Genomic DNA, 23,664 nt, shown 5'->3' on the forward strand with positions numbered 1-23,664 from the left:
CTGCATATATTATAATTCCTTATGTACGTACAATGTAGACAGATAATGAATGTTGTACACACTGACAGACGATTTAGGCTAAAATAAAAAGGAAACATTGGTTATGAACTCTCAGATCTTGGATACACTGCATCCTGTGGGTAACACTGATGTGTTTCAGGTAACCTGTGAACTTCAGCAGTTTTAAATCCATCAATTACATAAGCTACCCGAGATGTCTTCACCCTGACTCTCTTATCCAGAGAATTCAGTGTATCCAAGACTGTTGAAGTCCGTAATTAAACTTCTTTCATCAAGGATGAACATTTTTCAATATAATGTTTATTTTTTAAAGTTTGTACACTACCACATTTTTTGTGAAGAAATAAATTCCTAAAATATTGTAAATAAAACATGAAAATGAAAAGATAAGACAATGGAAACCTGGACAACTTTTCACCTTTTTCTTGTAACAGGTAAAATTATATGATAAATATTAACTTCTATACACAACTTACCCAGTAAAAGTCTTGTAATTATTATTAAAGACTTAATTTTCTGTGAAACATATGATGAAAACATGACAGTCTGTGATTAGTACTGTTTTACAAAAAAAAACATTAATTTCTTTAAAAAATATTTCATGTCAACATAGTGAAACGATATCCCATAACCTCAGCACTGTCAAAGGGTGGACTTTTCTTCTTCAGTTTACCCCTGAAGAGGAAAGGTCCACTTATGAAATGCTCTTGGATTAAAGGGTATTATATCTTTGTGTTAAATAGATTTATTGAACAAGTGTTTTACTAACATCATGAACATATCGACAGTTTTATTTATGATAACTAAATAATTGTATTTTATTGACTGTTTAACATTAACATGATTGTAAGTTTAATTATTTGAAATTTTTGAGATACATTTATTTTCTTTGAATCAATATTAGTTTCATGTTGTCATATAAAATATAAACTGACATTAGAACAAAACTTATTTACAAAAAATTATAACTGTTTTGCACAAACTTCTAAAACAATGTAAAATTTTGTGTACCGCATTTTCTATCTGTTGATACTGTTAGTATATAGATGTTTTCATTGTATGTATTTCAATAATGATAGAATATAAATAATTTTTAGTGTCAATATAGATGTTTTTCCATGTAATGTTTTAATAACGTTAATAATTCAAGTATTGTACATGTTAAAGCCTTATTAAAATTAGAAGTAGAACAACAGAAGACCATTCTGTATGCCTGTAAGAATTAAACCATCAAAAACCACACTAAAAAAAGCCTCAAATATACATTTAATACAACTCTAGTTATCAGTAAGTCTTGAGATTGTTGTTTATTTTCTCTCTTGAGTACCAGTTTGGTTCATGGATACTCTGCTGGACTAAATAAGTAAAATTCTACATAATAGTTCTACATCTAGTAGTATGTTTTAAAAACTCAAGCCAAGTAAAGAAGAAAAACATGTTTAACATGAAGGGGTCCTCTTTTTTAGAGATCTCTTTGAGAAAAGGTTTTGGAATTTTTTTCTTTTGTGATTGTTTTTCTAAGGGTCCATGTCAAACAGAAGTCATCTTTTGTTTAATGTTTTCATCAAAACGATAAAGAATTTATAACAAAGAAAAAAATGGCAAAATGGATAAACTGTGTTCATGTCATATTTTTTTCTGAAGTCATCTTTGTTTTTTGTATGATTAAGGAATGATAAATCTCTCTTCTCCTTCCCCCCCCCCCAAATTGTCAAATGGTGGAAGGCAGCTACAAAAAAAAGGAAGTGGGAGAGGGTATTAAACACATGTTTTTTACTTGGCCTTGTATATACAGCTGGTACTTGGCTGCCAGGTTTTGTGGTTTATTCACAAAAGATCATGGCATGGATCTTGGATGTAGCTGACTAGCAGTGTACAGTACGTCATGTAGGAGCGAGCACATCCATTTCTTTTACCAACTTTCATTTTCCATGGGATTGAGTTTGATTAATATTGTATGGCTTAGATCTCTTTCCAGTCATAGTTCTCTCCAACTTGGATGTGCTCTTCTGTTTTCTTCTCTCATACCTTTCTATAATGGGAAAAAGAGTATACCTCAAAGAGTATACCTGTTTCAGAAATGGTGCAGTTTTCCACATCAGGTCTTCAAAACTGACTGTCTGACATTAGGGAATGTCCTCTAAAAGCTTTTCAAGGATGTTTCTTTCTTTCCCTCATACTGGTGATATACCATTTTTGTACACTGAAAATGTATATCTAATGGGTATTTACCTCCTCTCGAAAATGTATGTCTGATGGGTATTTACCTCCTCTCCAAAATGTATGTCTGATGGGTATTTACCTCCTCTCCAAAATGTATGTCTGATGGGTATTTACCTCCTCTCCAAAATGTATATCTGATGGGTATTTACCTCCTCTCCAAAATGTATATCTGATGGGTATTTACCTCCTCTCCAAAATGTATATCTGATGGGTATTTACCTCCTCTCCAAAATGTATGTCTGATGGGTATTTACCTCCTCTCCAAAATGTATGTCTGATGGGTATTTACCTCCTCTCCAGTGGAAACTTCACTCTTCTGACAACACTCTGTTAGAATTAAATAGAGGGAGTCCCATGCATCAAGATAATATGTTGCACTGTTATTGGTGGAGGGTTGTTGGATGAGAGACTCACTGAAATCACTCAATTCCAATTCAGGGGAGTTAAAAGGCTTGTAGCATGCATACAATTTTTTTACATATAGAGGGCAGCACTGAATGAGAATAACTATTTATGTGAGAGGTTGTAAGTACCTATTGGATATATATTTCCAGTATAGGAAAATTATAACTTCTGAATAGCTGATTATAAACTAAAGTACTTGGTAGAAATTTATGTAAAACCATAAGAGATGTTTATTTCTGAATATGACCTAATCAGTCTTTGAGGTTGAGTCATACACTTACTTTATTGTACTTCCTTTAATAATTTAATACATGTATTTAGTTAACTACATTCACCTATTGTAAGAGTATATATATATGAATATAACATTTTGTAAATATATCATAATTTTGTGTTTTGATCACTTTGAGAGAGACGTGACTTAGTAGATTTCCTGTAGTTATTGATATATAAATCAATTAGATGTTCTGTAGAGGTAAGCTAAATTTCAATGTTTTTACAGTAAGTGAGCTTACCTTAAATAGTCGACAAGTGTTTGTGAGGGTTCAGCTGTTTATTAGATTTACTTTTGTAATTTTTTTAATTAACATATCTTTAAATTCATAACAGAAAAATTATGAATTATTTGAAATTGCTTTAGATGCTTATTTTTATAAAGAAGTTTTTATAATATGAGTATTTCAAGTTAGCAAACTTAGTAACAGACATGTTTGCAAGTGTTTGTGTGAACTTTTTTTTAGGTTCTGGGTCATTAAGCTTGCTACAACTGTTTCAACAGATCAACATTCCAGTTGAGTGACTGTACAAATAACTTATATAACTTAAATATAGCCATGTTATTATTCTAGACTTGTATCACAATAAAGACATTCAAGTATTTATGATTACTCAGTAAAAGGGTTAAATTAATGAAATGATGTCCATCAGTAATGTTTTTGTAGAAAGAAATTCACTGTTAAGTTTCAGTTATCAACAAGTGTTAATATGTACCAGTTCCTTATAGCCATAAGAACTAGATCTCTTATTATCCCTTACTAACTACTGGAGTGTGGTAATTAACTCATTTTGATGTTATGATTAATTAGGTCAATGTAATCACATAAATTAATCAGTTGTTGCTGATTTTGATTATTCCAACTATCCAATAATCAAAATTATATTTAAATTGATTGTCATTAATAATCCACTAATCATAATTATTGCTTTTTTTTGTTACAGTTATCTAGTAATTAAAATATAACATCATTGTTTTTCATTAATTCAAGTTTTAGTTTAATTAATTAACATTATAACTCACAGAAATAAGAACTTATTATGATTGGTTTTGGTTTCTAAGTAATTGAAATATTGCCTTTATGGTTTTTGTTGTCAAGCAACAAGCTATACAGTAAGGATTCTGTGCTTTGGCAACCACAGGTATATTAAAACCTGGTTTTTAGTCTTATAATTTTGTTTGTTTTATTAGTCATCTGATCAGAATAATTAATGTTCCTGATTTATCAGTTAGGTATTTTCTACCAGTTATCCAGCTGTAATGATTATCTACCTGTAAACTAACAAAAACAGTTGAAAGTTGAGTCCCAGTGAATTATGCTTATTTCTTCAACAAAAAATGAAATTACTTGTTGAAAGAGGGTCCTTTAGTATATGAAGAAGCTGTCATGTTTATATACATAACTGTCCAGGAGTAATATAAAATATGAACTTGTTTTCTTTTTGTAATTAGTAATACAGAGAAAGTTGTTTGTAAATACCAATGTATGTATATTTTCACACACTTTAAGGGGGGAGAGGACCTCCAGCATATTAAAGAACTAATCAGACACACACACATACATTCTAAAAAAACATCTATACAGAACCTAACTTTAAAGTAGACATGATATCCCATTATTTGGTATGATGCATCTTGAAATATATTAGCCTTTGTAGAGAACAGAGTGATACAGAAATGTGAACACATACACAGTGGTACAGTACCACAAATGTATGGCACATAGTGATGTAGTACCATGAATACATCATTTGGGCTGAACTCTTTGGTTGTGTTGATCTGTAATTATTTTTTTAGGAATTTATATTTGAAAAACTAAATGTTCATACAGGGTGCTTGGAAAGTCACTGTGCACTTATATATTTATTAACAGACATGTTTCAATATAGAATATAGGAGGTAAATATGAATGACAATTATAAACAATGTTGAAAGTGACTCCCGTTAGCATTAATACAGGCCTGGATCCTTCTTATTTTGTTTCTAAACACTGCTATCAGTTGCTGGCTTGAAATTGACTGAATAAAATATGATTACAAAACTGCACAGTGACTTTCCGAACACCCTTTATTTCTTAGTCTGAAGTTGTAAGAACAGAATAATTCCAAATATAAGGTTAGTTTTTGTAACTAGGTACAAACTATGCAATAACAAAATGTCAGATGCAGTTGTTTTCTTTAGGAATCAACAAATGTGAAGAAAACACTGGGAAGGAGTTAACCAGATCATTAGTTATTGCTGATACTGTTACAAGTCTTTCACACACAGAGAGGAAGTTGTTAAACACACTAATCTTTATATCACTCATCTTCTATATAAACAATTCCAGAAGTAACTAACAAGATTAAGTACAGTGGTGCCTCGGTTCTCAAACTTAATCAGTTCCAGAAGGCTGTTCGAAAACCAAATCAATTTTTCCCATGAGAAATACTGTAAATTAAATTAATCTGTTACAGACCACCAAAAATATGCATTATGAAGCATTTTAAGTAAAAATAATAATAATAAAATAATAGTATAATAATACTTACATGCATAAAGTCAACCACAAAAACTATAAACACAATAAAAAACAATAAATGAATATTTAACTGTACTTTACCTGTGCTGAGGAGAGCTAATGGCGTAAGCGAAAGGTGGTGAGGAACGTGGAGAGTAGGAGGGTTATTATTGTTTGGAATGGGAGTCACTTTCCATAAAAAAGTCAGGTAACTCTCCTTCTGGGGTTCTTTCTTTTTTCTATCTCTTTGCACTGCTACAACCTACTTGAGACTCACTGGGCCTATTTATCACTAAAAACTTGTCTAATGAGGTTTGTTTCTGCCTGGCACCCTCCCCATGTCTCACCACACTATGTATGCCACTTCCTAAATTTTTCAAACCACTCCCTAATAGCTTTAAAGACATCACTTGTATCAGCACTCGTTCCAGGGGTGTTTTTCAGGAGATCAGCATGCAACTGCTTTGCTTTCTCACAATTGATGGTCTCAGAAATGCTATCACCACCTAACTGTTTTTCGTTTACCCAAATCAACAACAGTTTTTCTACCTCTTCCATTGTTTGTGATCTTTGTTTCGTAAGCACTGTCACTCCTTTTGCAACATCAGCTCCTTTAATGACCTCTTTATTTTTCAGTATGGTGCAGACTGTAGACTTTGGCATACCAAATTGTGCAGCAAGGTCAGCGAACACCACTCTCACACTTTGCTATGAGACCTTTTTTTTCACCTCTATTGTGGCTCTAACAACTTTTCTTTTTGGTTTGCTGCTTTCATTGTCCTTCTTTAACCCCATGGTGTCTTATTTAATCAGAATATTTAGAAACGAAAAGGAAAATGAGAACATTCACAGCAGATTTTAGTGGGGGTGAGGACTGAGCGACAGGTGCAGGTAAAATGTTTTGGGCAAGCTTATGTTCAACAACCGAGACATTTTTTTCTCAAACAATATGTTCCAAAACCTAATTGTTCGAGAACCGAGGTGCCACTGTAACTCCAATGTTAACCCTTTCACAATGGGCTTGTTATAATATTCACATTTACACGTTAATTATTTACCCTATAACTTACGATACAATAAGTGCGTTGCCACAAAATTTGCTAGACTTTTAGTAAAGATTACAAGTTTTTTGTACACAAAAAAATCGGGTATTTTAATGAAATATTTTTACTAAAGATTTGTTTATGAAAATAGTATTTTTCCGTACTAGTCTGAATGCAAAGTGATTTCATACTATGATTAAAAAACTATTCTTTTCTTAAAAGTCTTGTATATTATTTATTTAATCTCTAAAATCTCCTAAATACATTTCAGATGTTTGTTTTCAGTAAGACTTTATATTTTGTTATTTTTTTATATGCTACGTGGTGCCTCTCAACTGACCATGGTTATGATCATAAAAAAGTTACAAACTAAATATAAATTTTTTACGCTAAAGTGACTACATAGTATTATGAAATTACAAATGTTTAGTCTAAGTAGCTTAAGTTTCATAACATTATATATTTATTATTTTTTATTATATTGACCTTTCATTCATGCTTAACTAACATTACAGAACTTGTTTTGATGCGATGCACATGCACTCGTTACTATATCCAACAGAATAAAACTGGTATGGTTTTGGCTGTGTTTTAGTGGACTAGACCTTTGTATTATACAATAACATTTAAATTATTATACATTATACATGTATGTAGATTGTTACATAGAAATAACTTACAAAACTTATTTTTCTTAAAATATAGAACAATAAATAAAGAAGTATGGCAAACATATATCTCTTCTATCTATAACCTTTGAACTCAGCTGCTGCTGGACATAGATTGTTAAGTCTTTTAAAATTTCATACGTGGAAGATATCAAACAAAAGTTTTTTAGGTTTTATGTATACAGTTTAGTAACCAAAAAATTATAAATAACTGTACTAATACCACTGAATTCCACTAATTTATTAAGCTTAGCAAGTAGTCTGTATTTAGGTAAAAAAGTATGAAACTTCAAACAGACTAAAGACACAATCTACCTACTTGAAAACTTGGATCAAAGTAACACGCTAGCCTTTTCACAGATTAAAATGGCTGTGAAAACTACTATGGGTATATTCTCGGCTGTCGATTGGTCATTAATGTCGTATACTGTAGTAAGAGTATATAAGGGACCATGTATAAAAACGGAAAGAGGTGAATTGGGCCACTGTGTTTGATTCAGTACATAAACCATATCTCAGGAAAATAAAGATAGGAGGTTCTTATTTTATATTCTAGCTTGTAAGTATTGGTAATCCGAGTTCCTAATGTATACAAAACTATAGATTTAGTATTTTGATATCACAAATATCTAATCTTAAACAGTGCTATATTCAACATACTACATGACTCACTAAAATATATATTTAAATATGTTAATATTTACTTTTAAATTAAAAAATCAACTCGTAATTCAAACTTAAATATTATATATAATCTACCATTTGATGTCAAACTTATTGATATAAATTCATAAAATAATAGTTCAATAAAATTTTGAATGCAAGTGAACAAATGCAATGACGTATCTCTGACCTTTGACCCATCACAAAAGAATTTGTGGAATATTTGTTACCAATGTTTTGTTTGTTTAATGTGTTGTTTAGGGTCAAGCTACCAATAAAGATACATCTACAACCAGTTTAGTGCCAAAATAGTTTACACAAATAAGCTTGAAAATGTAATGGTTTCCATAACAATTCTTAGGTTAAACTTTCCAAACTTGTTACTAAAAATCTTTAGTTTACATGTGCTTTAGAGAGAAGAAAAATAAAACTATTTTGCCATAAAAAAACAAATATTAATCAAAACAATTAGTGGAAAAACTAATAGTTCATAGGCACAGATTTATGGTATGCATTCCTAAATGCCATACAAGTTATATTAGATTCTTTCTTACTGGCTATACTATAAGTTACATTACACTGGTCATTTTGGTTCATCTTATTCTAAGAATCATGTCAGTCTGGTTGCTTTCTTGTTGAATTTCAAGTAAAATCTAGTTGGCTTCCTACTGGCTGATACAAACTACATCACATTATGATTTGATATTATTGGAACTTACAGTTATTAAAATCAGAACATGCCTTGTATAAACATTGGTGGCGTGCTTATGAATTCATTATTTACAGATAAGTTTAGAATTAAAGCTTTCTTACACTGTGGTGGTGTAAACAGTATCTTTAATTTGTTAGCTATGGGGCTAGAATACTTAGAAAGTTCTAAGGATGTAACATCAAATTTTTTCTAGTATATTAAAAACTAGATTATAAATACCAGGTAGTTATGAAGTGTGTAGGGTATGAATAACTGGTGTGTTAGCTATTGTGGCAAACTGATTTGTTTTACATTTTCTGTAAGGTAGGTCTACAGCTATCTTGTCCAAATTTGTAAAAATGTTAAAGGGATAAATAAGGAGATTTATTATCACAACATGGACTGAACACTGAATTATTTTCACCAGCTAATATGAGAACATTACCCATCTATACTTTGTTCTCCTGCACTCAGGATTCATTGGGAGACTATACTACCTCCTCCTTCTTGTATACTTATTATTCATCTGTCTCCTTATTACTCAGATGTCTTCAGTGATGCAGCCTTTCTCTCTTATTTTTTGTCTTTCCTCCACCAAAAGTGTACTTCATCTCTCTTCTTGCCAATGACTCGCATTCAAACATTACTGTGGATACCTTTCACTTCTTTTACTGTTAGTCTCAGTTTCTGACAACAGTTGTTTTCATTTCCTCACTTTCTCATCTGACCATGGTTGATGTATTGTACACTTTCCTGCACATCTCTCATGGCCTGTCTTACATATTTTCTCTGTTCCCATCCTATTCAGAATATTCCTTGTTCTTACTTCAACAATGATCCATGTTGTATTAATAGTATCTTTAGGGGCTTTGATTGCCATATTCACAACTTTGAGCTTGTATCTGATAGCCCTTTCTTGAAGGTTCCCTACTCTCCTATTTCCATTATTTAATGGTGGCTACACAGTTGGGGATGGGTGGATAATCTTGAAATCTAAGTTTTCCTCACATCTATTAAGTGTTGCATATTTTCTTCTCTTGTCTCAACTCAATTCACCCTATCTTCTTTACATGTGTGCTATGGCATATCTAGTTACCGGGTCTTGTTCCCTCCTAGTTTGAGAGGTACTTTTACTTTCAGGTATTCTAATTCCCTAGAACCTTGGGATATGCCTTCATGTATCTCCTGCAGTAGGTTTTGTGGATCCAAGGTTTCTTTCTTGGTGTCCTTTGCCCTTTCTTGTGAGCCTCTTCTTACGGAATTGTCATTTTGATTGGGCCTTGCTTGTTCTGCTTGCTGCCTCTCAAACAAGATCTATTCTCCTTTTGATGCCTTTCTCTCTGGTTAAGGTACATTTTTTTCTGTGAGGACTGGATTTTTGACATTTGAATGTTGGACAAGATTTCATGTCATGTTTTACCTCATTCTTTGTAAAGCATCATCAACCAACTGATGGTTCACTTTATCATCAGCTTCAGCAGGAAGTAGCTCACATTTTACATATAAAGCTATTCCTACCCACTTTCTGATACTCTATCCTTATTAAATAAATTACAACCATGAATTTTAAAGAAACTTCTGTCATCAAAACCATCTACATTTAACCATATTTCAGTTATTCCCATTACATAAAAATCCTCCATTCCTACCCGTCATCCCAAGTAATCTATTTTGTTTCTTATACTTCTACAATTACAATGGCAACAATTATGTCTATCCTTAGAACTCATTCTATATTTATTTCCTGTGATAAACTTTTCTCTGCAGTTTTTGTGTGTTCCGTTTAACCTGGCCCTCACCACTGTCTTGTCCTAGTTTTCTGGTGAAATGGTGGTCTTAATAAATTATGCCTTTGTGAAAGATAACATTGTATTGTTTTCCCCCCAATTCTGTAATTATAGAGTTTCACCAAGTACCAATTGTTTCAAGTATCACTTCATGAGATAATAGAAAAAGGTTTTACTCTGTCAATCTCCTAAAAACTGGTCAGAACTTTGCTTTCCCTGTTATACTTAACGATGTTAACACAATATCTTCCTTATAAATAACTCTCTTATGAAACAGAATGATGTTTACAAACATTTTGTCTTCATCTTCTTCCACCCCATGTTAATAACAAACCTGCAAATAAACTAAACACTTTATCACTTTGAGTGAAACATTTTAAGTTACCTGATGCTTCAAACAATATTGTGATTAATATTTCAAAGCAACGTCGTACATAAATATGTGATCATTGACAAGACATTACCATTTATTCTTGACTTTAGTTAACCCAAATTGGAGTTCATTATAAGATAAATATCTCTTTGAACTCGGTCAAGACTGCATTACATCTATATCTGTTGAAGAAGCAATGATATCAGATCCTGAGACATTCAGGGTTACCAACTGATTTAATGGAAGTGGTCCTTCTTTGTTTTCTACAGAACCGTTATTTCAGTTTTGTAACTGATATTTACAAGCAAATCCTACTTACATAGGGTACAAAGATCATACTGTTACATGGAAGATACCATATATCAGAACCATAGGGTACAAAGATCATACTGTTACATGGAAGATACCATATATCAGAACCATAGGGTACAAAGATCATACTGTTACATGGAAGATACCATATATCAGAACCATAGGGTACAAAGATCATACTGTTACATGGATGGTACCATATATCAGAACCATAGGGTACAAAGATCATACTGTTACATGGATGGTATCATATATCAGAGCTATAGGGTACAAAGATCATACTGTTACATGGATGGTACCATATACCAGAACCATAAGGTACAAAGGTCATACTGTTATATGGATGGTACCATATATCAGAATCATAGGGTACAAGGACCATATTGTTACATGGATGATACCACATATCAGAACCATAAGGTACAAACATCATACTGTTACATGGATGGTACCATGTACCAGAACCATAGGGTACAAAGATCATACTGTTATATGGATGGTACCATATATCAGAATCATAGGGTACAAGGATCATACTGTTACGTGGATGGTACCATATACCAGAACCATATGGTACAAAGATCATATTGTTACATGGATGGTACCATACACCAGAACCATAGGGTACAAGGATCATATTGTTACACAGAAGATACCATATATCAAAACTATAGGGTTCAAGGATCATCTGGTAGATGGATGATATCATAGCTGTAATAAATAAACTGTAACGCCATCTATACTGTAGAACTTTTAGCGATATCATGGTACATCAGACATGTGGGACCAATAACATAAAATTATCATAAGATCCAGTATTTCTTGGATCAGAAAGTTACAAACCAACTATTGACATGTATAATAAATGGCTCTCTCAAATATACGAAATTTTTTGTAGACAATAACTTAAAAAATAACTTATTCAGATGTTTGCCTTCCCCATTCAAGCTTATTTTTTACTATATTCCTTTGAGCAACAATGTTTATAAAATATATACATATAAGCCTATAATAAACAAAAACAATGGATGATCAATCTCTAACTTCACAGGATTTACTATTAATACTAAACATTTTTAAAACCAAAAGTTATTTCACTCTCAAAATATCCCTAACATTAATTAATATACAGGTATGCCTAACATTAATTAATTTCATTTAGCTTTCCCATAGATATTTTCCACTTATTAGGTAAGACTGTTATCATATAATAATAGTATTTATAGATTTTATGTATGTGTCATAAGCTGTGCACTAGTATGAATTATTATGAACCACTGTGAAACAGTAAAGTTTCAGTTCAAACAAACTTTAAAATCTTTTACCATTGATTGCTAAGGCAGGCTGTACACCTGTAAAAATGTGTGCATGTTAGACTTGCAAGTAAGAGAAAATCTACTCAAAACGGGACAGTAAAGTGCACCAAAATCCTATGAAGAATACAAAATAAGGCCCTGCAAAGGTTATAAAGTATTCAAACTCTGTTCATTTCTTCTGTGTATTATATAAGCTAAAAACATCCTAATTCTAGTGTAAACAACATCATTAGCCATTTAAATTAGCTTTCTTACAAAAATGTGGTGTTCCTGCAGAAAGATTAAATACAGGGTGTAAGAGGAAATACCAGCCAGTAACAGATGAACATAAGATTAACATTTTTTATATATTTGGTGTCTTCAGGGAGCCAACACCTATATCATGGAGTAAAAAGAATTCAATACAAATAATATAACATTTTCTTGTACACAGTCTTATAAAATACATGATTTACTTTACATGTACAAGTTGTATTTGAAAAGTCTATTTTCTACTGGAAAATTTTATTCATGCATAGTGGGGGTTGTGTCTATTGCCGTGTATGTTGTATATAGAAAATTTAGTTACACAGAAACTGTAAATATCCATTCTCAAACAAATCTCCAGCTGCAGCTTAACATTCCACATCTCGAACAACAACAACAGAACCATTGCTGTTGTTGTATCATTAATATTGCTACACAACAATGGGACTGCTACTGTTTTGTGCCAGTCTTAAACAGTTGTATAACTGATATAACTACAACAACAGGACCGATACTGTTTTGTACCAGTCTTTAACAGTTGTATAATTGATAGTAATGGTCCTGTTGTTGTAGTTATGTTTTGTACCAGTCTTAAACAGTTGTGTCATTAATATCATTGTACAACAGAACCAATACTGTTGTGTACCAGTCTTAAACAGTTGTGTCTTTAATATCATTATACAACAACAGGACTGATACTGTTTAGTACCAATCTTAAACAGTTGTATAATTGATATAACTGCAACAACAGGACCATTACTGTTTTGTACCAGTCTTAAACGGTTGTGTAATTAATATCACTATACAACAACAGGACCAATACTGTTTTGTACCAATGCTGAAGAGTTATATGATTAATATTGGATAGTTGTATGACTGAGATCAGAGTTAGTGTGTTGAATCTAGTTATTATGTCAACATCATTAGTCACAAGACGCTTGCGTGGTTAATAAGAGATTCTGTGTTAGTTGACATGGTGTGGCTGAGAAGAAATCCTTTCTTTGTTTGTGGTTAACTCTTCGTATAATGTGAGTCAGTCAGCAGGAAGTCCAAAGGTTATGCTTATTAGTAATAGATCACAAAAACAAAAGTAGTAGCACGTGACTGAGTAACCATAGAATATCTGAATATATTTAGATATATGGTTAATTCCGCGTTCGTTTAACTGTACTCAACATTATTTGAAAAACTTGCAATATCTGGAGAAACCCCAGAAATAAATTAATGTGGTAAAAAGAAAAAATAACAAAGGTTAGAAATAAAACACCATAAATGAATTTTAATGTTTGCTTCTGTACGAGATGGGGGCCTCTAAATAGCTAGACATGCCAAGTTTTGATGCTTATTGTGGTTTATATAAAACGTGTCTTTAAAAAGTAGCCCTCACGCCACAACGTGTAGAATATGAACTGGCCACGACGGATGTTTTACCAACTCAACTAAAGCGATTGTGGGATTTGGTAATAATAAATGAAATATTTGCTTACGTAAATAGTGTGGAGTTTCCCAACTATATGATAATCAGTTTAGTTACTGCTGATTCTTCCATTTATTGCCATTACTTAAATATCCATATAAAAATCGTCCAACTGTGTTTACACACGCGTATATATAGATAGATTAGTGAATCGAGTTTTGTGTACTCGACTGCGTCAAAGCTACAAGTTTTCGTATTCCTTGTGCTTGTTTATTCACCTGTGTAACTGTAAATTTATTATTCAAACATGGAGTACGTGGATTACACACTATACTCACCGATAACGTAATATTAATACTCTAATAGAAGCTTATACAAACACTCCTTTGTTTTTGAGGAGCACATGAGATTGTTTTAATTTAACAATTTTCACCAACGGGAATTAGATCTCTGCAAGTGATTTTTATCTCTTACCTGATTAGTACCGTCGGAACTTTTAATTTAATGAGGTTGCCCCGTGTTATAAATTCGTTCTTCTAGTTACCATGAGACGAACCTTTCACTTTCATAATTTAATTGGCGAGCTGCCGTTTTCGTCGTATACCAACAGGTTTGTGTTCTGAACTACTACTAACATCGCCAGTCGTGAAACGGAAGCGTTGATTCGTATTTCGTAATACTTGTGACGACGTCATCACGTGGTTGGTGTTTGGCCTATACTTCATACGTTGTAACGAGAATATGACTTGGTCGTTATGGCGATTCTGTACACTTGCGTAACCTCCAACACCTGGTACAGCTGTTCAGTATTAAAATTCCATTGGGTTTTGTGCTGATTTACATGTCTACATCTGTGTACCCATATTGTGTTAGAACTCGTGACCTATTTAGTATGATTTCGGTCAGTCTAGGTCCAGTAAACGGAATTATATAAGGATATGTTTTCGAAAATTCTAAAGGTGAGTAGAAATTATCTGTGATTTGTATGTAGAAGCTGTTTCTGATAAATTAAGTAAACAACAAACTCAGTTACTGTTTACATGAAAAATGTTCACTGCAGCGTTATTTAGAATTCCATGCTACTCAGAAAACACAGTTTGTTCACTTATTCTTTGTGTTGACTGTTGTTTGTTATAAACACAATAAAATCCATGATGATAAAATATTTATTTAAATTTTAATTTTATGACTTCAAGGTGGGTTGGAAATAAGTGTTTTGTGTGTGATTAATTGCTATTCCTAAGTTTAGACATCAATTCCTAGATGAAAACATCTGTTAGTTTGTATAAAGCTTATTACTGGCAGATGTTTGTGAGGAAAAACCTTTATGTGACCATTTCTTAAACTTACAAACACCTGAGGTTTTAAAAAAAAACTGTTGTCATTAGAATAAAAAAATTGTTTGTAATGAGAGTGAAACTTTTGACTTGAAAACCATATCAGTTTTGGGGGAAGAAACGGGTTGAATGTTTTGAGTAGATAAACCTGTTGTATTATTTTTGTTTGTTTACATTTTTTGTATGTGAGGGGAAGATATAATCAGTTTTGTACTCATGTTGTTATTTTTCCCTTCTGTTTTGAAATGTGCATTTTTAATAATACAAAATAGTTTCTTTGTTCATAGAAAGTAAAATTTGTACAATTGGAGTTAAACTTTGGAAAAAAAATAATATTTTTAAAAATGAGAACTTGTAACTTGATAATTAGCAACAAGGATAATGAAGTGTGTAATATTGTGAAGAAATTCACAAATGTAATGTATATTGTATATAAATAACTTTAATATTCAATTTTAAGATTTTGTTATAAAGAAGACTCATAATTTGAATCAAAATATAACAATTATTTATTATGCTTACTTTTCAAAACAGATGTATCATACCTTCACAGAATGTGCATGATGAAAAACCTGTAGATGTTACACAGCCCTTATCAGTTACTCATGATAAGGAAACCATCAACAGCAGTGACAGTCTTCATGAAATAGGGAAGAAGGAACGTGCCCTTCCCGTAATTTTACCGACTGGTGGTACAAAGCTGGGCTCAAACAGCATAAATCTACCAGACAAACACTTTGAAAGTGTTGAAGATACTTTAAGTAATACAGACAGTGATAGATCAAGTTTTCTTGATAAAAGTTTCGTTAAATGTATTCGAAAGAAAACACCTAAATGGAGGTGCATTAGATGCCACTCCCTGAACTGGGAAACTTGTTCTGTATGTATGGTTTGTGCATCTCATCAAAATGAGGGTTCAGGAGAAAGGCCAGACTCTGTTGAAGATGGTCCTATGGGTGACAAAGCTTTCAGTGATAGGCCAGGCTCTGTTGAAGATGGTTGTATAGATGACAAAGTTCCAGAAGAGCAGACTTCAGTAACCACGTTTCCAGAGACTAGTGTTTCATGTTCCCAGACTTCCTTCCGAAGACATGAAATTCATCAAAGTGTTAATAGATCAGTTGCACCAGTACCTTTAGAGTGTGATAATTCTTGTAAAATCATTGAATCTCTGCAAAACTGGGATCCTGGAAATCAGGATTTAGAATTACACTCTCTAACCTCAGATACTGCATCTCCCAAACATCTTCCAAAAATAGAGTCAAAGTGGAAATGTGATTTTTGTCACTTTTTAAACATTCCCTCCACAAATCATTGTATAGTTTGTCAAAATTCTAGAACATTTCAGTCAGAAGAAATAAACAGAGAAGAAGTTTCAAATACTAATGGCTTACGCAGGAGTTGTAACGAACTGAAGGTGAGCTCTCCCAAGAGGCAACGCTCATTTTCTGATCGTATTAAAGCTAAACTGTTCCGTCAATCTTCAGAAGGCTCAACAGAAGCCAATGGTAACACAAAAAGAACTCTCGTGGCAAACTCGCATTCTGCAGAAGATGTTATGACAGTGAACAATGACCAACAGTTGTCGTGGGTTTGTAAATCTTGTACATATGAAAATAATTCAGTTGCAGAATGTTGTGAGATTTGTGAAGCTTCTAGAGTTGTTAACATTCCAACCTCTATTAAGCTCAGGAATTCCTTTAGTTTAGGTTTCTTGACAGATCTGAGGCCTAGAAATACAACAAACAACACCCAGCAGCCTCCACCTACTAGAAAATATAACAACTGTTTTAAAAGTAAATCTTTGTCTGAAGTTTTTACCACAGAGTGTTTCACAAATAGCCCGGTATTAAAACATAGACCCAACGGGACTCTTGGGACATCAAATACAGACAAGCATTTGATTGTTGACTTAACAGAAGAACCTCCACACGAGGGAGAAATGTCCACTTCTCTCACATCTGATTCTTCCTGGCCACAGAGTTCTCGGTCTAGTATAACAGGTGAGAATGAGCGGAATTTTTCTGATAGCAACATGAGGTTAAGCCAGGTGCTGGGAGTGGCTGTGATTGACAGGTGGACCTGCATTCGCTGCACTCTTATAAATCCTTCCACAGACAATATCTGTAGTGCTTGTGGAGGGTCAAAGGTCAACAGCACGACAGATCGTCAGTTCCGAACCTTAAAACCCAAGGAAAGTTGGGCTTGTTTAAGGTGTACTCTCAGGAATCCTAAAAGTGCTCCTGAATGTGCAGCATGTAACTATCAGCGAGAAACTCTTGATACTTGTCACCAGCCAAGCACTGCAACACTTCGTTATGGCAGTGTTCGGAGTGTTCGAGAAGGGTGTTCGGACGAGTGGAACTGTTCGGCCTGTACATACCATAACAGTGGGGGGCATGTGGTGTGTGAAATGTGTCATTCTTCCCGCAGCCTCTTGTCACTCAGGCCAGATACTGCACACTCTCGAGCTATACCTCAACAGGGAGAGAGTGAACTGATGGATGAGTTACGTAGGATTGAAGAAGACGAGGCCAGACAGAAGTGGGAGGACATAGTTAACTTTTGTAAGCAGGTTAGTCTTTTATAGTTAACTTTTTAAAAGTGTTTTAAAACAGGAAAAAGTGATATATCTTCAATACATTTATAAGTTTTTCAGTTACTCAATCTCTCACAACTTAAGATTTCAGCTATGCACTTAGACTTATAAACTATATTTAAATTTGATACTTTATCACAGAACTAAATTTTCCACAAATATTCAATTTATCTTATAAAACTTTCTTTTTTACTGGTGACTTGTTATTTGTGCAACATTTAAAGCAAATAAAATATGTTATCTATGTTTAGATATTAGTGGCAACCATTGGTTTCACAGGTTGTTTTTGTTGTCACTATATTTGTTACATTTTAATTGTTAAGTAGTTCATGGTTTTAAAGTTAAGAAGTTTATATGACTGTCTTCACTGATTTCAAACCTGTTATTATTGGTAATGCTTATTTATACAAGTTTAATTAGATGTTTAACATAAGACATTTTTATACAAGCTTAAACTTTTCCATCGAGGACACACATTACAGTAGTAATAACACATTTGTAACGCACTGTTGTTTACCAGTCTCCATCTGTACATTTATAACACACTGTTGTTTACCAGTCTCCATCCTTACATTTATAACACACTGTCGTTTACTTGTCTCCATCCTTACATGCTGTTGTTTACCAGTCTATTTTTAAATTCTCCAGTGTATTAACGTTTCAGTGTAAGATGCACTGGTTTCTCTGTTTTCTGAAGATAGTATTACATTATGAAAAGAATGTTTTAATTTTGTTTTCTGTGTAATGTGAAAAAGGTTTAATCACTTTGGTGGAAGGACATATAACAATTGTAAATATGCCTTTCCCAAGATGCATTACAACTGATATGTGGAAATGTTAAACTGTATAAGCATAATGGAAACAATAATTTAAAATTTGCAGTATTATTGAATACACTAAGTTTACCTTCAACATTAGTTAGGATCTTTTAAAAATTATTTTGTATAAAAAAATAGAAAAAAGTAAAATTTATTTTGAAATAGAACTTGTTGCACATTCCTAATGCATTATCAGTTTAGTAGAAAAAAATGTTATTTCTATCCTTGTAATTAATGTTTAAATTTATATTTACGTTATCATTCCTCTCACCTTTTAGAATAATGAGCCATTTGTAGATGACTCTTTTCCACCTGTACCAAAGTCCTTGTATTATAATCCAGAAGAACCCCGTGAGGAGACTGTAGCTCATTGGTTGAGACCTCAGGAAATCACCTATGATATAGCAGAAAGCAGGACAAAGTGGACTGTTTTCAGAACTACTGCTATGCCTTCAGATATAACTCAAGGTTAGACTTGGTTAATCATGTAACACCTGATGATTAATCCAAAGTGTTAAGTATGTTAGACTTGATTAATCCTGTAACACCTGATGATTAATCCAAAGTGTTAAATATATTAGACTTGGTTAATCCTATACCACTAGATGATTAATCTAAAGTGTTAAGTATGTTAGACTTAGTTAATCCTATAACACCTGATGATTAATCCAAAGTGTTAAATATAATTTAATTTGTTATTTGCTCCTCTGTTGTTATTCTAGCTTCTACATAAACCTAAAAACATCACCTGGCTCACTGTTATCTTAACATTAATGTACACAGTAAAACAGCTTTTGTCAATGGAAGATCCAAATGGTTTGAGACCCTCCTGTTAGCTAGAAGGTGCATAACCTTAAGATTAATCAAGTGTCAGTAATACCTTGAAAAAATGTAGATTACAAATAACACAGTGTCTGGTGTATCATTAGATGGATGATAGTCAGGAATATAGTTAAGACAGCAGAGAATTGAATCAGTCAGTTTATTTTTTGTAAAGTATTTGGATCTGAGTTTGTTATGTCACATATTGAATTACATAGTACAAGTTGATTTTTAAAGTAGGCCTACTGCATTACATGATAATGTACATATATTCAAATTTACAGAGATTTTAAAAGAAGAAATAACATAGTATATTATCTTCACAAGTCCAAAATGTTGAGTTCATTACATCACATGATATAAAAGAACTCACTAATGTAAGAAAAACATCACATCATTATATGTTTTTATTACTATTAGTTAAATATACTCTTCATATCTCCAGAATAAGTGGAAGTTGAAACTAATGTTAAAGTTGTGCTGAACATACAATTAATATAGTTCATCATTATCATAAAATACTTCATCAAAGGTTACATTTTATAGATAGTAACAGAAAGATTAGCAGTAAGCCTTTTTTTTTATCTTGCACTATAGCCAAGAAAATCAGATTAGTGGCAGCATTTTATAATGGATGTGATTAGACATTGAACTCTGTCTGAAGCTTTCTTCTGATAAACATGTACATTACTTCTGTGTGGGAGAACAATAAAGTAATTCTGTTTGGTCTTTCTTTTTTTTTTTTACCTCAGAGTTGATTCCTAGCTGCTGGTGGTTATGCAACAGTAATATGATGTAGGGATTTCTATAAATAGTACTGTTTATATTGTGTGTGGCTTGAAACGTGTGTTACAGTCATGTAGTTATTCCTATAAACAGTACTGATTATATTGTGTGAGGCTTGTAACTTGTGTCACAATCATGTAGTTATTCCTATGAACAGTACTGATTATATTGTGTGAGGCTTGTAACTTGTGTTGTAGTCATGTAGTTATTCCTATAAACAGTATTGTTTATATTGTGTGAGGCTTGTAACTTGTGTCACAATCATGTAGTTATTCCTATGAACAGTACTGTTTATATTGTATGAAGCTTGTTGCTTATGTAACTTCAATATCAGTCACCCACTTTCATCCAACTGGAACATTATCAATCTATCTTTTTTCATTGTTACTGTATACAATGTCTCATCTCTCATTTCCAAATAAGGTCAAACTGTTGTAGCTTTAGAACCAGTGTTGATAAATGCACTGCAAGATTTTCAATGAATAAACTTACTAACTAGTAGACTAATGTTTATAAGTAATGAACTTCTTGTCTCATTTTGGACAGATGGAATATTGCTAGATGCACTTTTCCCATTAAGGCTGGGTGTTGTTAACTCTTTGTTTTCCTTTTGATCTTGTCGAGTTTGAATAGTGTCGTTTTCTTGGTATACTTTTCCTAAGTCTCATTGTATGTGTACATAGATAGTAAACAGTTGTTGCAACCACATACCTTCCATGATTGATAATATGCTGATTAGTTTTATCTATATTTACATAATTAGTAAACAGCTGTAACTACAAACCTCTTGTAGTTGATAAGATGTTAAATCTAAATGGGCATAGTAAACAGTTGTTCCAACTAAGAACTTCTCATGATCAATGAAATCCTTATTAGTGTTCATCTACAATTAGTAAACAGTTGTTGTAATAGAAACTTCTCATAGGATATGGTGCTGTTTGGTTTTCAAATATTTAACAGTAAATAAACAGTTTAATGTTGTAGTAATTATAAACTTCTTGTTTTTGACAGGGGTGCTAGGCAATTGTTGGCTTCTAAGTGCATTAGCTGTGCTTGCTGAGCGTCCAGAACTAGTAGAACAAGTTATGGTCACAAGGGAGATATGTCCACAAGGAGCTTACCAGGTTCGTCTGTGTAAAGATGGTCGATGGACAACAGTTCTAGTAGATGATTTGCTTCCCTGTGATAATCGTGGTCTTTTACTTTATTCCCAGGTATGAATGTCTCATTTATTCCTCTGTATACAGTCTTGGTCTTTTTGACCAACCTTTTAACCATTGAAGTATCTAACTCTCAGTGTAACCATCAAATATTATATGCTATAATTCTGTATCTTCACAAAATATAACAAGGTTTTAGTAAATGTTGAAGGTCTGTTGTACCCAGAAAATTAGATTTTTTTGATACAGTTCTTTTTCTAACAGTTTGTTTGTGAATTTACCAAGACAATCTGACTCTTACTAGTCTTAGTACAAGATGAATTTCACATTAAAAATAAAAATACCTTTTTGCCATCTTACAGGTTTTGAATTTCATTAGCATAACTTAAACAAATATCAAACATTTTCTTCAGGTAAACCTTATATCTTATTTGTTATTTTCACTACCTTAACAGTAACTGTAGTGAAATCAAGAATGTAAGGTAAGAGTTGAAAAATGAGAAACAAATAAATGTTATCTTTTCTTTCTAGAATGATCATACACTGTAAGACAATTACACACTAATTATTCTTACATCCAAATATAATAGACTTTAAAACCTGGGCTTGTTTAGTTTTATTGCTTTAAAGTTGCACTTAGATCATCTTAGAGCATGATAGATTAGTAATATGATGTAACTTTCCACAAGGGTTACCTTTACCAAAATAACTTTCAGAAAAATACTTTGAGCTCATTTTATGATGTATTGACAGAATTATACAAATGTTAGTTTCCCCAACTTTGTAAGTGAACAATCTTAAATCTATAATAGCAGATACATTAACTTTGTAAAAGAACAAACCTATATGTATAACAGTAGACAACATTAACTTTGTAAAAGAACAAACTTAAATCTATAATGGTAGACAACATTATCTTTGTAAAAGAAGAAATTTAAATCTATAAATATTATCTTGATATAATATTTGTATTATTTTTATAATGTTGCCCTGTACTAAGTTATAAAAGATATTATTCACTATATTATTTTAAATTTGAAACTTGTATCCAATTCAGTGTATAATTTAAAATTTTAATTCATTTTGAATGGAAATCATTCATATATGATTGGTGAAAACTGTGAATTGAAGTATTCTGAGTTTCACACAAGACTATAAATGTCAGATGTTACACGTGTAAAGAAATGTTTTGTAAAACACGTACAAAAAATAAAACCCTTAGAAAAGTTCACCCATTTTTTTTGTGTTTGTTTTTTGCTGATTTTTGCTATAATTAATTCATAAGGAAAATAATTACTATATTTTCAGGCAAAACGTAAACAGTTGTGGGTTCCTCTTATAGAGAAGGCTGTAGCAAAGCTTCATGGTTGCTATGAAGCACTAGTGTCGGGCAGAGCTATAGAAGGTCTCTCCACCTTAACTGGAGCTCCATGTGAAAGTATTCCTCTTCAGTGTAAGTTTGTACCTACATGTCTTACATACCCTTAATGTGTTTCTTGAAGTTGTTACATCCACACTAGTTTCAGTTACATATGAAAGCATCTTTATCATGTTAGGTTGATATTTGATTTACTATATTTTGTGTGTTTCTCCATCTGTTATTCATGTGATAATTTTTTGTTTTATTTTATGTGATCTGTCAAATCTATTGGGTGAGGACATATATATCCAATATCTTTATAAATAGGGTTCAGTAAATTATATTAGAACAGTTATGCCTTTCCCTGGTCCATGTTGAGAGTTCTATATGTGCTTTATCTGATGACTATGCATCTTTATAATAGCCCCCTCGGCATAGATTCCTTTACGTGGTGAGGGGACTTCTTAAGGAAAGTTCTGTTCTTTCATTTACCTCCTCTGGGATCTAAGCATCCACCCATGTCTTTGCCATGTATGATGACCCATGAAGAGGAGGAGAGGATTCTGGTGGTTGAGGGGTCCACTTTGGCCTTAAATTCCTGTAGGTGAGCAGCCTTGGGGTGTCCCCCCTTCGTTTAGTAAGATGGTCCACTTGGGCTAGGGTCAGCCAAGTACCAGTGTTGGATGTTCTCAACAGGTGTTGTGAACATTGTATCTGATGCTGGTGTTTGGGTATAGCACTCATGAAACCCTGGTGTTACTGCAGTGTCCTTGTTTAACATTGTAGTGCATCACCTTGTAGGGCTCCATGGTGGGTTGGGTCAGTGGGTACTGAAATTTTACT

At 32.7% G+C, this 23,664-nt stretch overlaps 2 protein-coding genes across 3 annotated transcripts in view; one reads left to right on the forward strand and one right to left on the reverse strand.

Moving 5' to 3' along the window:
• LOC143230189 (uncharacterized) overlaps positions 1-14,582 on the reverse strand; it is a 77,015-nt gene extending 62,433 nt beyond the window's left edge. The window contains exon 1 of the mRNA XM_076463318.1: positions 14,414-14,582. The gene's annotated coding sequence lies outside the window, so the exon portion shown is untranslated. The remainder of the gene's footprint in view (positions 1-14,413) is intronic.
• The window catches only part of LOC143230187 (calpain-15-like), a 54,872-nt gene that overhangs the window by 911 nt on the left and 30,297 nt on the right, over positions 1-23,664 (forward strand). For both annotated transcript variants that reach the window (XM_076463315.1, XM_076463314.1), the window contains exons 2-5: positions 15,811-17,851; positions 18,972-19,161; positions 21,313-21,515; positions 22,770-22,914. In XM_076463315.1, the coding sequence (XP_076319430.1) occupies positions 15,811-17,851; positions 18,972-19,161; positions 21,313-21,515; positions 22,770-22,914 (2,579 nt within the window). The remainder of the gene's footprint in view (positions 1-15,810; positions 17,852-18,971; positions 19,162-21,312; positions 21,516-22,769; positions 22,915-23,664) is intronic.

The sequence above is a fragment of the Tachypleus tridentatus genome, chromosome 10 (genome assembly GCF_004210375.1).
Source record: "Tachypleus tridentatus isolate NWPU-2018 chromosome 10, ASM421037v1, whole genome shotgun sequence".
NCBI lineage: Eukaryota > Metazoa > Arthropoda > Merostomata > Xiphosura > Limulidae > Tachypleus > Tachypleus tridentatus.